Here is a 14,531-nt window from a genome sequence, read left to right on the forward strand (position 1 = left end):
CAATCATCTTTTGAGCACATATTTATAAATATCATTTAATTGATATGAAATGACAAAGAAAATAAAAAGAAAATTCAATTTTATTTCATTTGCTCATTATTTTCAATTACACGAACATTAACATTTGCATCCCAAATCATTACTTTGTTCTTGTCAACCAGGAACAGCGGCACTTGAACTGTTCCGATTTTATTTGGACAAAACGTAACATTTACATTTTGTGTTTCTCCTTCTTTCAAATTTAACTCGACATTATGTTCGCCAACAATGGAAAACCCATTACTTTCTGAAAGTATTAAATCCGCATCAATTGAATTTAAGCATTCAATTTTTAGTGTAATTTGACTTTGTTTGTTCGCTTCGACTTCCTCAGGTGCTACGATAGAGACATTGACAAACTTTGTTTCGATTTTGATTTGAGGCATTTCGAATGAATACTTCAGTGGTTCATCATAGCCTTCAACTTCATATGTGATCTCATAGCGACCTAGAGGCCCATCTACTGCAGTATCTGTTAGTTCGATAAAGATAGCGGTAGTAAAAGCTTCGCTTGAAAGGATATTAAGAGGTAAATCAAAGTCAACTGGATCAAGTGAAACACCTTCTGACGGCAGTGCTTTGAGATCAGTTATTGTGGAAGAACTAGGAAGGTTATATTCAAATGTGATAACTAAAATAAATTTATGATTTCGAGATAAAGTAGGTTGTGTTTTAAGAGAAATTGGATACCTATCTTCACCGAATAATTTAAAACTAATAAAGAAAGGAATCCAAAAAATAATGTTAATCGTTTCATTAAACTCTGAGGTTACAGAATCAGCTTCAATTGACCAATTAAGCCTTACAGAAGTTTCCTGTTTTTTATTTGATCTTGCCCTGAAAATATGTTCAATTGAAGAATCGGGTTCTTTGATTTCAATTTTCGGCGGTTCAATAAAAGTGACAGTTCTATCGGCTTCAACTGACAAAATTAATGAACTTGCAGATTTCGGGATACCGCTTATTAAAAGCTTGATAGGATAATCTGCATTTACGACGCCGAAGTCTGGCTTTACAATGTGAAGATCACATTCGGAATCATATGGAAGAATAGTGGATTCTGGAAATCCAATAAGATAGAATTTGGTTAATTCAATAGTAATTTGGCCAATAATAAAAGAAATTGATTTTATAGTCATTTTCCCTGGTTTTCGAATCGTAATTGGAATTTTTGCAATAAAATTGGTTTCAGAGTTTGTAAAATTAATTTCATTTCCGAGAGAAAGCCTTTGAATACCGCACTGAGAGTGTTCAGCTAGAACAGTGAAGTCTTTTATTTGGCAATTGCAATTGAGATTGGAAAATACTTTAAGAAGAATAGAAGAGTCTTTACTTGGTGGGAAGGTTGGACTCTCAAATCCAAGTTTAAAATCGAAGGGAACTCCAGAATCTTCTGTAATTTCAAGTTTGATTTCGCAATTTAAATTTGAAAGTTGTTGTATGAAATTTTCTTCTATTTTAGATGTGATATACCTCCTGTAAAGTGGAGAAATACATTTAAGTGTATATTTTATACATTTTTCTGTATTTCCTATTTCTTTATAAAGTAAAATCAAAATTTCGGATATAGCTGCTGCAAGCGGATGGAAGTTTCCTAAAGCATATGATTCTTTGTATTTTTCAAGTGTATCAATTGCAGATTCGATGGAATCAACATTTAATTCTGTTTTAACAAAATCAGCTGAAAATTTATCACCACCTTCATTGTATGTTGTGAGGATTTTGTTTAGAATAAACCCAAAATTATTCAGTTGTCCATCATTTTGCATTTTGCTTTCTGTTGAAATCTGAAATGTTATGTGAAAAGTTGTTCCCAATTAAAAAAAAATGAAAGAATACTCTTGAATGTTGGAAAAATACAAACAAAGTGTTTGACTGTGTATTTGGTGGAAATTATCAAGATAAAAAAATATTCAATATATAACTTTTATATATTTTATTGATTGAAATAGAGTCAATGATTTTTTTTTTGATAGATTATTTATATATATTATATTTATTATTAATATATTTGGTCAACTTGTGTTGTAATTTATCCTATATTTTCCACACACAAGATAAATATATTTTTATTTCATTCATTTACAGTTTTTTTCTGTCGTTATTTGGTCTCTGATTACCCCAAAAGTGACTTTATTCTCCTTTTTCGATCGTGTTTAAGGGAACAACAATCACTCCTATCATTCACAATCGTTACCATTAATTATTTTATCTGTTGTGGACATAAGAACTTATATTTTCTAAGATATTCATCCATATTATATTAAATTTTTAAGAGTATGAGTGAATTACATATTCAAAATATAATATGTTAACTTTTAATCTTATACTCAATTTTTTCTAACATATAAATAATATTCCTACTCATGCGGGTTTTCAGAAATCAAACGAAACATTAATTTTATTATGTTCAGAAGCAAAAAAGTCACTTTTATATGAAACTTTTTGTGATCACACATGTGTTGACAATATTTGGGGTATGATGAATGGTGCACTACTGTAAGAACTGTTGTAAGGTTGACCAAAAGTCGATAATATGTAACAGCTGTTTAGCCGATATTGCAAACTTTGCAGATTTGGAGTTTTAATAAATATTCTGAATTATGAATTTTGTTGAAAACATTCTTTAAAATGAAAAATTTTAATTTATCAAATTGCAATTTCATATGAAATCAGTTATTATTAATTTTTTGTTTGCTTAAAATAATTATTAAATATTGTAAAATGTGTTTCATTAAATCTTTGATTTCCATGAAAATGAATTTCAAATGGCATTTTACTAAAATAGATGCATGGAATGAAATCGACAACAATAACTTTACTTCTTGTACTAATTAGCACCTTGTTTTATTTTATCTTCTTTTTTGAGTGATGTGAGAACTTCTTCCAATTTAACATTTCCTTTTTCCAAATTGTAATTGTCTTCTTCAACTTGATCAAGTTTAATTCTGATATCAACAATTTTTTTTTTGTATATTTTAAACAATTTCTTCGAATTGATCAAGTGTTTCGTCATGCAATAAAAATTTATGGTTCTTATTTCTTTTTGATTCTTGAAATTTTTTTTGATTTAATTTTGGTATTTGTGAAAATATTTTCTTTTGTTTATTTTGTCTTGTAGAATTTTGTTCAGTATTTTCGTAATTAGTTCGGAATGTTTAATCTTTTGTATAAAAGGAAATATTGATGCTTCGGTGTCTGTGTGTAATTTATTATAAATCTATCATAAAACTAGATAAAGAATAATTTTGTTTCGTGAGCTGAAATATAACATTTAATTTTATCTCAATATTTTATGAATTCCGTATATGAACATTCCGTTATAAAATAAGAGACATAATTTGAATATTTTAAGAATATATTTCGCTTTTATATTAATGTTTTATTGTTTTCATTAAATAATTATTGAATATTTAACTGTGCTCACATTGTGATTTTCTTGATTTTTCTCGAATTAAATCCACTATTTCTGTGTAACCCTTTTTAGATGCTATCTTAAGAGCTGTTTCAAATAATTTAAATTATTTCCAAATATTATTTTGAAATTTTAAATAATTCAAATAAATATTAATTAAAACAAATAAATATTTTTAGCTTCAATATCAATTCCTTCTTGTTCAAGAAGTAATTTAACTACTTCTATATGACCATATTCACATGCATACATAAGTGCTGTTTTATATATTTTACAACATAAAAATATAAAAATAATTATCAAATAAAGTATATAAATAAGTTTAGCATTAATATCAATTCCCTTTTGTTCAAGAAGTAATTTGACCATTTTTGTATCACCATTTTTAGATGCTTCCATAAGTGTTGTGCGAAATAATTTAAAGAAATTCCAAAAATTTTATTAAAACATCCAGTTATTGAAATAAATTCTAAATAAAACAAATAAATATTTTTAACATTAATATCAATTCCTTCTTGTTCAAGAAGTAATTTAATTGTTTCTATTTGACCATTTTCTGATGCCCAAATAAGTGCTGTTCTAAATAATTCAAAGAAATTCCAAAAATTTTATTAAAACATCCAGTTATTGAAATAAATTTTAAATAAAGCAAATAAATATTTTTAACATTAATATCAATTCCCTTTTGTTTAAGAAGTAATTTAACTGTTTCTATTTGACCATAATAAGATGCATACATAAGTGCTGTATCAAATAATTTAAATAATTTCCAAATATTATTTTGAAATCCAAAATTATTAGGATAAATATCAAACAATACAAATAAATATTTTTAGCATTAATATCAATTCCTTCTTGTTCAAGAAGTAATTTGACTATATCTGTATGACCATATTTCGATGCCAATATAAGCGCTGTTTCAAATAATTTAAATAATTTCCAAATATTATTTTGAAAATTTAAATTATTAAAATAAATATTAAATAAAACAAATAAATATTTTTAACATTAATATCAATTCCTTCTTGTTCAAGAAGTAATTTAATTGTTTCTATTTGACCATTTTCTGATGCCCAAATAAGTGCTGTATAAAATAATTTAAATAATTTCCAAATATTATTTTGAAATATTAATTTATTAAAATAAATTCGAAATAAAATAAATAAATATCTTTAGCATTAATATCAATTCCTTTTTGTTCAAGAAGTAATTGAACTGTTTCTGTTCTACCATATTTCGATGCCAATATAAGTGATGTTTCAAATATTTTAAATAACTTCCAAATATTATTTTGAAACATTAAATTATTAAAATAAATACCAAATAAAACAAATAAATATCTTTAGCATTAATATCAAATCCTTCTTGTTTAAACATATATTCAACAAGTTCAACATTTCCTGATCCAGATGAAAATACCAATATATCATGCGGAATTGAATGTTCTTTAAGAAAATATTCAACTAAAAAAATATTTCCAATATTTGCTGCTTCATTAATAATATCATCATTGATTTTCATTCCTTCTTTAAGTAAAAATGAAAATATTTCATAATTATGATGTAAAATGCAAAGTTTTCCTAATTCTTCTAAATTATTAATTTCTTTTAATGTATTATCATAAAAATAATGAAAGATATCATTTCGATGGAATTGAATTGCTGTTTCATAAACACCTTCAAATGTTGAATTATTTTGGTCACATAAATGAATAATTTCTTTATTTTCACCTGCAATTGTATATTTGCCTGTGTTTTCTACTTTTGCACCATTCATAAGTAAATATTTGAAACATTTAACTGATCCAAAAAATGCTGCATAATCAATTAATGAAACATTTTTTTGATTAATAAATGAACATTTTTCATAAAGTGATGGTTTAATTGTTTGTTTAAAATCAAAATTTGTTTGTGATGATATTTCTTGAAGTTTCTCTATTTCATCATTTCGAATTATTTTCCCAATTTTATTCGGGTTTACTCCTTCTCTAATTAATTGCTTATGTAATTCCCAATCATTCTTTGAAAGTTCTTCATATTGTTCGTTAATTTTATCGATGAACCTATATTTTTCTTTTTTTAAAATATTCTTTTTGATTTCATATTTAAATTTTTTGATTATATTTAATCATTTGTTGAATTTCTTCATTGGTCATATAATGTACAAAATATGAAATCTTTTTATGTTCCAACAGTACATTTTTTTTTGATAAAATTATGTTCAACCATTTCATTGAGAAGAAAATATGCATCTTGTGTATGTCCATCAAAAAGCAGAAACTTAGTAAATATTTCAAATATTTTGTTTTTAATTTGTTTTGTTTCTTCAAATTGTTCAATTTCTTCTAAAAATTTAATATATATATCAAAAATCTTTCTGTCTTGCTATCAATACAGAAAATATTATTTGACTAATTATTAAATTAAAAGATAATGGATGCTCATCATCAAATTTTTTGATTATGAAACTTGAAGATTCTGTGATATTTTCTCGATTCAATTCAAATATTATTTTGCTAATTAGTAGTAGTGTTTCCAATTTATCAGGAAATCCATCATTTTCATTTCTTGAAAGCTCTTTTTCCATCAGAAAGAAATGATTAAAAATTTGAATAAAAATGCACTTTTTGAAAATAATGCGACTTTTTGATATAAATAAACCGTCAGTGTGAAATGAGCGGTTAGAAACTTCCCTTACCTGAACGGTTTATATCGTATTTCCGATCGAAATCATTTACTGTTCTATGCAAAAATGAATCAAGATTTACCACAAATATGTTTATTACAATATAGAGTTAATTTCATGAATGTATAAATCAATCCATAGAATATTAAGGAAAAGCAAATAATTATTATGTTCAATCATTTCGACAAAATATAGAAGAAGCAAAAGAGACTCATGAAGTTTCAATAGAATTAATTATGATTAAATCATTATGAAATTAAAAATAGCTAAAGATAAGAAAAAAAAACATTAATCAAATCAACAAATTTTCTATCATTAAAAAATAGGATACTTATGAAGGAACGTATGTAAAAAAATGAAACACTACAGGAATTTGGAAAATATCTTGTTCCTTTATTGAGATATGTTAGTTAAAACTAAAAAAATGTCATTAACGTACAACATGCCGATGATAATGAATGAAAACGCCATTTTCACGAGAATCTAGAACAGGCGAAAAAAAATTTGGCCCCACAGATTTCTTATCTAATTTAAATCGATAATCTACATACCATACATATCTATAGAATAGTAGCATAACGTTAATCAAAATTTATTATTCCATTATTTTCTATTGTTTATAAACCGATATAAATTATCTTGAAATATTATAGTTAATTAAAATCTTAGATAATAAAAACATCTTCATCATTTTTTATATTTATTATATGTTCAAAATCATTTCTTTTAAATTTAAGCGCAATATATGTAGTCATCAAAAGTGTTTTCGAATTTACGATTAATAATATATTGATTCAAATCATATAAAGATATCAACATACTTCTATAAATTTTTTTCATACTAATTTCCTTAAAAAATAAGTGAATATCTATCTATAGATATCCATAAAAATCTCTATGTAAAATGAAAATCAATCATTAGTTAAATTACACATGTAATATTATATAATCTTTATAAAAGTTATTAATAAAAGAAAAAATGTGTTTATTAAAAAAAATTGATTTTTCTTTAATTTTTCCCAAAAAAAGTTTGTTGCAATCACTGTTCTATGTATTATCTTAAAAGTGTCTCAAAAGCTATTTAAGGCTTGAGGATTTCCTTTTTATGTGTTAAATAACAAGAATACGTTTTTTCAAATCTGTGTGTCATCATGTGACAAATTCATTGTTTCGGTTATATCTCTGAAATTTTTAGCTTTTTGAGAAACTAAATAAATTTTTGTAATGTGCTTCATCCATATTTTCATGTGTAACATGGAAATTCCAAAATTCCTTCTGGTTCTTCCTATGACATATGTTTTAATATCCAATGGACTATACAGCAAACAAGTTTTTTCAAACTTAACATATTATCACATGCAGCAGTACACAAACAAAGGAGGCAAATCACTTGCAAACATGATGTACTCAATAATTTCCAATATTATATTCATAAAATTTGCAAGATTTAAATGAAATTGGAAGTTCTGCATTTTATAATTGTACATCATTAAATAATATTACAATTCCTAATTCAGTTACATCAATTAAAAATTATGCATTTAGTTATTGTTCTAATTTAGAAACAGTTATTATCAGCGAAAATATCAAAACAATTCGAGATTCAATATTTCGATCATGTTCATCATTAAATAATATTACAATTCCTAATTCAGTTACAACAATTCAACTTTATGCATTTAGTTCTTGTTCTAATTTAGAAACAGTTATTATTGGAGAAAATGTCACATCAATTGGAGATTATGCATTTTCCGATTGCATTAATCTGAAGTGTATTTATTTTACAGGCTATAGATCGCCAACATCTTTCAGTGCAAATGTATTTTCTGGTGTACCAACGCAATATGTAATGACATCATATTTATATCAAAACACGACATTTGGACCACTTAACATAATCTATAATCTGGCTGATGAATGTGATATTTATCTTTGGCCAACTCTTACATTTACGAAATCAAACACATTTTCTAAATCAAATACATTTTCTAACACATTCTCTAAATCAGATACATTCTCTAAATCAAATACATTTTCTAATACAAATACATTTTCTAATTCGAAGATATTTTCTTATTCAAATACATTTACAAAATCATTTTTCATTAATTCTTCATTAACATTTATGAGTACACTTTAACATATTCATATTCTATTACACAAACGATTACGATATATGAAACACAAATGAATTCATATTCATATTCAATTCTTAATTCATCACATACATATATTGAAACAAAATTTATTTATTATGATTATACGATCATTGTTTATTCAAGTTATTAAAGTTTTTATTCTTATTTTTATACAATTTTATTATCGAATGAAAATCAAACGAAAGAAAATCGGAATGTCATTATCATTTCTGTTTGCTCTGTAATAATCGGAATTATTTTAATAACTTTAATTGTTATTCTTTTGATTAAAATCAAACATAAGAAACATTCTTATGAAATTCAAGAAGAAGAAAATTCAGAACATGATAACAACGAAATCGAAAGTTCATTTCAAAATTTAACAACGAATAACATTGAAGAAGATCCGTTTGCTAGAAGAAAAATTTCTCAATCATATTTAGAAGTTAATAAAAGCGAATAAAATTTATATATTTTTTTGAGATAATAAAAAAGCATAAAAAAATTAAAAACATGTATAATGTTCACTACTAAGGCTATAAATGATTATAAAATTCGAGAAAATAATTTGTATTTTATATATTTTTCAAGTACTTTGATAGGGATAAAACTCTCTAAAATGGACCTATATAATTAGTCAAATTATTCATTCATAAACAATTAGAAAAAATCAAATATTTTAAATGATGCATTTTCATATAATGCATACTGACTTTATGTATTAAAATAAGCATTTGATATAATTCACAACTTATTATTTAAAAATCACTATGATTTTTTCCATATCTCTATAAAAGTGTCATTTAAGCATTAATATGTCTATCAATACAAAAACTAATATTAGTTCTAGAACAAAAAATTCAAAAAAAGAAGTAGAAATTATTGATAGTGAAAAGATATCTATGAAGAAACTTATTGATATCGAGCAAACTATTTTTAATTTAACTTATGAAAACATTGATTTATCAATTAAGAAAATAAATAAATTGTTTGATTCAAGTTATCCATATTCAGATAATTTAATTATTTGTAATTTGGTTTATTTTGCATTTTGTTCAAAAAGAAATTCGTGTGATTTGTATATCAATTATATAGAAACACTCCAATCAAAAGAAGTAGAAGTTAACAAAAACAATCAGAATTTTACGGAAATTTTTATTGATGACTTATGCAAACGAGGCTCACAAGAATCATATTATTTAATTAATCAAATGATTGAGAGAAATATAATTGATAAAAAGATAACTAAAAAAATTAAATCTAAATATTTCGCGCATTTAAAGAAAAAAGAAGAAATTCAATATATCAATTTATCTGATCCAAGAGAAAGAATTTTTAATGATAACTTCGATAAACTTTCAAAGAATGATTGGGAGCTTCATAAGAAGTTAATTAAAGAAGGACAAAGTCCAAATGAAATTGCTAAAATAATTCGAAATGATGAAATCGAAAAACTTCAAGAAATATCAACACAAAATGAATTTAATTTTAATCAAATCATTGAACCATCACTTTATGAAAGATGTTCATTTATTAATCAAAGAAATGTATCATTAATTGATTGTGCAGCATTTTTTGGATCAATTAAATGTTTTAAATTTTTACTTATGAATGGAGCAAATGTAAACAATACAGGTAAATATGCAATAGCAGGTGGAAATGTCGAAATCATTCATTTATGTGAACAAAATAATGCATCATTTGATGATGCATATGAAACAGCAATTATGTATCATCGAAATGATATCTTTAAATATTTTTATGAAAGAAACTTAAAAGAAGCACAGCCAAAAACAACATCCAATTATATGATCAATTCTTTTGCATATGAAAATAACATAGTAAAATTATATGAAAACTTGTTATGTCTTTGTATTACCAGTGGAAATTATGAAATCTTATCAAATTTACTTGAAAATGGAATGAAAATCAATGATAATGTTATTAATATAACTGCAAAAACTGGAAATTTATATCTAGTTAAATATTTTCTTCAACATTATCAAATTCCAAATAATATTATTGTTTATGCTTCAGATTCAGGAAATATTGAACTTGTTAAATATATTTTCGAACAAGAAAGAAAAAAACTCAATTCAAAAGATATTTAAATACATTTTTTAATATTCATTACAATAATTTGATATATAAAAATTTTATTTGGGTTTTGTTTAAAATATTTAAAATCGAACTATTTATAACACCATTGAAATGGAATAACGAAACAATAATAATGTTTAGGAAACAAAACGTATATGCGATCAATGCAAAAAACATTTCTATTTTTTTATTTTATTTGATATTTGTTTATGTAATTCAATATTTAAAAAAACTTTTTGGAAATTTTTTATATTATTTAATACAGCACTTATTTGTGCATCTAAAAACGGCTATGCAGAAATTGTTAAATTACTTCTTGAACAAGAAGGAATTGATATTAATACTGGAAATTTTTATTATTTTTCTTTAACATTTGTTTTAACGATTTAATATATAAAAATAACATATGACAATTATTGAAATTATTTTATTCAGCACTTATGTTAGCATCTAGAGAAGGTTGTACAGAAATAGTTAAATTACTTCTTGAACAAGAAAGAATAGATATTAATACCAAATCTATTGATTTGTTTTATTTAATATTTATTTAAATAATTTGATATTTTAAAACAATATTTGGAAATTATTTAAATTATTTTATTCAGCACTTATGTTAGCATCTGAAAATGGTCATATAGAAATAGTTAAATTACTTCTTGAACAAGAAGGAATTGATATTAATGCTCAAGATTTTAATTTATATTATTCAAAATTTATTTTTATAATTTGATAATTTTAAATAATATTTGGAAATTATTGAAATTATTTTTTACTGCACTTATATGGGCATTTTATTATGATCATATAAAAATAGTTAAATTACTTCTTGAACAAAAAGGAATTGATGTTAATGCTAAAAATTTTTATTTGTTTTCTTTAATATTTATTTTAATAATTTTGGATTTCAAAATAATATTTGGAAATTATTTATATATACTTCAAACAGCACTCATCTTAGCAGCTGAAAAAGGTTGTTTAGAAATCGTTAAATTACTTCTTAAACAAGAAGGAATCGATATTAATGCCAAAAATTTTTGTTTATTTTACTTAGAATTATTTTTGTTAATTTGATATATCAAAACAATATTTGGAAACTTTTTGAAATATTTTGTACTGCACTTATTACTTCATCACGATTCGGTTATACTGATATAGTCAAATTACTTCTTGAAAAAGATGAGATTGATATTAATGCACAAGATATTTGTTTGTTTGATTTAGTATATGTTTCAATAATATTTTATTTTAATAGAATATTTGGAAATTATTCAAAACATATCGAACATCACTTATGAGAGCAGCTTCAAACTGTCATCAAGAAATAGTTAAATTTCTTCTTGAACAAAAAGGAATCGATACAAATATTAAAAATGTTTAAATTTTTTGTTTAAATTTTTTTTTAGTAATTTAATATTTAAAAATAATAATTGGAAAGAATTTAATTTATAAAAAACAGCACTTATATGTGCAACTGATAATGGTAACACAGAAATAGTGAAAATAATTCAAGAACACAAAGAAACTCTTTGATGTTAATAAAAAATTTGAAATATCTGTGTATCAATTTGGCCAAATTTTTTTTACATATGTGAAAAGTTACAAAAATAGTTCTTTTAATTTTACCATCATTCCATTCATAAATTCTTATAAAATTTTCTTTTTACATCCTCAAAAAAATTATAATTTCCTTGTTAACATTTATATTATTTTTATTTATATTAATTTTTATCTTTAAAAAATACATCAATACCATCAATTACATGATTCCAATCCGAAACCACAGAAAAACTTCTTAAAATCCAACTTGGTAATTCCTTTGCATATTTCTCATATCTTTCATCAAACAAAACCACAGCTGCGAAGTCGTTTATATTTCTAAACGATCTCCCAATTGACTGGTTTACAGCCCTCATGCACATGTTATCGTAAAACTGTTTTCCATCACATTTCGACTTACCGTTTTTCTTCAAATCATCAAAGAATAACATTCTTTGTCTTAAAACCACATCACTAGTATCAGCAAAAGGCATTCCCACAATCATTACACACCTACAATAATTATCAGCAAAATTAATTCCTTCACTTAATTTCCCATTAATCACAGCAAACAAAATTGCACCCGAAGAATTATTTATATGTGATTTATACGTTTTCATTATAGTATTCAAATCTTTAGTATCTTTAGATTCACATAACAAAAATTTGTTTTTTTGAATCTCATCAAAATAAAACTCATTTTTCATAAAGTTATAAACAGTTGTCATATACTCAAACGATGTAAAAAATATTATCATTCCATTCGGAACATGTAAAGATAAGTCTAATACAGCCTGTGAAATAGATACTAACATATCACGATTATATCTTGTTTCATGTGTGAATCGAAGTTGTTGATTTGATGGCCCTCTCTTGATACACATTGCTAAACAATTTTCTTTGGGTATAACATGGCCATTTGTGTGAGTTAAAATTTTTTCATCTGATGAAGTAAGTTGAACGATCATATCTTCAAAGGGTCGTAAGGTACCGCCAACTAAAACGACGCTTTTGGCTTTGCTAGAAACTTCCGTAAAGACATTAGATGGGTTTAAAAGCATATAAGTTAATTTTGTATTAACTGAATCAACTAAAACGCATCCTTGATCATCAAGATTCCCCATGGATGAAATGAAATCAAGATAATTACGAACAGATTGCGATTTTTTAGAGATTTCTTCGGTACTTAATTTTTTGTTTTCATGTGATAATTTATAAACAAGTTGTGTTTCTTTAGCCCACTCAATAATGGAAAACATGTTTCCAACATCAATATTATATTCAATTTGAAAATCATTCATTTTTAATACTTTTGGTGGTTCTTTTTGTTCAAATACTTTTTGGAGACTAAGAGTTGCTTTTATAAGAATTGATGAGTAGTTGGTAGCTAACTTTCGTTGTTCTTCTTCTTCCTTCTCTTCGAATTGGCTTTTTCCTTCTTGACCACTTTTTCTTGGTCTTCGGGAAGAAACACTTTTCCTGAAGTTTAATAGACTTGTATATGCTGTTTGGATGTCAGACTGAGTGAGAGTGATAGTGTAGAGTGAGTTAAGGGAGTCTATTAGATTATGCGCTTCATCAATAATAATGCAAGAATTACGAATGGAAAGTTTAAGCGCACTTCTGGTTTCAGGACTAAATAAGGTTTGGTACGGAAAGAGAATAACTTGGGATTTTTTGACTGATTTGCGAGATGAAAAATATGGACAACATTGATGAGAAGATCCATATTTGTACAGATCTTCAATATCAAGAGGTTCCTCGGATATATGTTCTGAAAAATTTATAATAGATTCCTTATTATAAAATGGACATTTGGGACTACAAACATCATTAAGTTCATTTGCAGAAAGTTGAGAGTATTCAGGGTGTACACATAAAAGCTTTCTTGAAGCCAAAGAAACGACTTTTGGAAAGCTTTTGAGATAATCTTTATAAAATTTAATTTTATTCGTACAATCTTCTATTTCTTTTTGAATAAAAGGTTTGTCTCTTAAGCCAACAGATTTGAAGTTTTTTTGTAATTGAGCTCTTTTTTGATCATTTTGGATCATTAAATTCTTTGCACATTCTTTAAGTTTTTTAAGTTCAGAAACAAGTTCTTTTATTTGGCTATGTGTTCTAGTTGCGACCATTAACCGAATTGGTATTTGTGATTCTGCTTCGGAATCAGATTCTGAACTTAAAAAATTATATGTAAGCATTGAATTTTTCTTTTTAATATATGCAATAGAAGCACACAAAACGCTCATTGATTTTCCTGTTCCTGTTGGCGATTCAAAAAACCCAATCGAATTTGAATCAAAACATTGCAATAAATCATTCATAAAATCTATTTGTATTGTATATGGCTGATTTTTTATTGAAAATTCTTCAATTGCATCTTTCAAGAATGGATGCTCTTGTCGTGAAAGTAATAAAGAATCAGCTTCCATTTATTTTAAACGTCCACCAAACCAAAAATGAACTTCTGCAAAATGTTTTTATAAAGAATGAAATCCAAAGACTTTTTACTGTATCAAGAAATAATTTATTATGACAACAACATCCAAGCTGAAACCAAATATGAAGAAAATTTTAATCTCCATATTGTTAATTTTAATCTTAAAAAAAAACAG

General features: G+C 24.9%; 2 protein-coding genes across 2 annotated transcripts; both read right to left on the bottom strand.

The window, feature by feature from the left end:
- Positions 1 to 80: 80 nt before the first annotated feature.
- On the bottom strand, positions 81 to 1,808 carry GO595_006010 (uncharacterized protein; the record flags this gene model as incomplete). Its single annotated transcript, XM_067919316.1, has 1 exon — positions 81 to 1,808. One exon carries the CDS (start codon positions 1,806 to 1,808, stop codon positions 81 to 83), a length of 1,728 nt encoding a protein of 575 aa, XP_067774046.1.
- Positions 1,809 to 12,095: 10,287 nt separating this feature from the next.
- Positions 12,096 to 14,348, bottom strand: GO595_006011 (ATP-dependent RNA helicase CHL1; the record flags this gene model as incomplete). Its single annotated transcript, XM_067919317.1, has 1 exon — positions 12,096 to 14,348. One exon carries the CDS (start codon positions 14,346 to 14,348, stop codon positions 12,096 to 12,098), a length of 2,253 nt encoding a protein of 750 aa, XP_067774047.1.
- Positions 14,349 to 14,531: the final 183 nt, after the last annotated feature.

This window comes from Histomonas meleagridis (genome assembly GCF_020186115.1).
Source record: "Histomonas meleagridis strain 2922-C6/04-10x chromosome Unknown contig_4, whole genome shotgun sequence".
Classification (NCBI taxonomy): Eukaryota; Parabasalia; order Tritrichomonadida; family Dientamoebidae; genus Histomonas; species Histomonas meleagridis.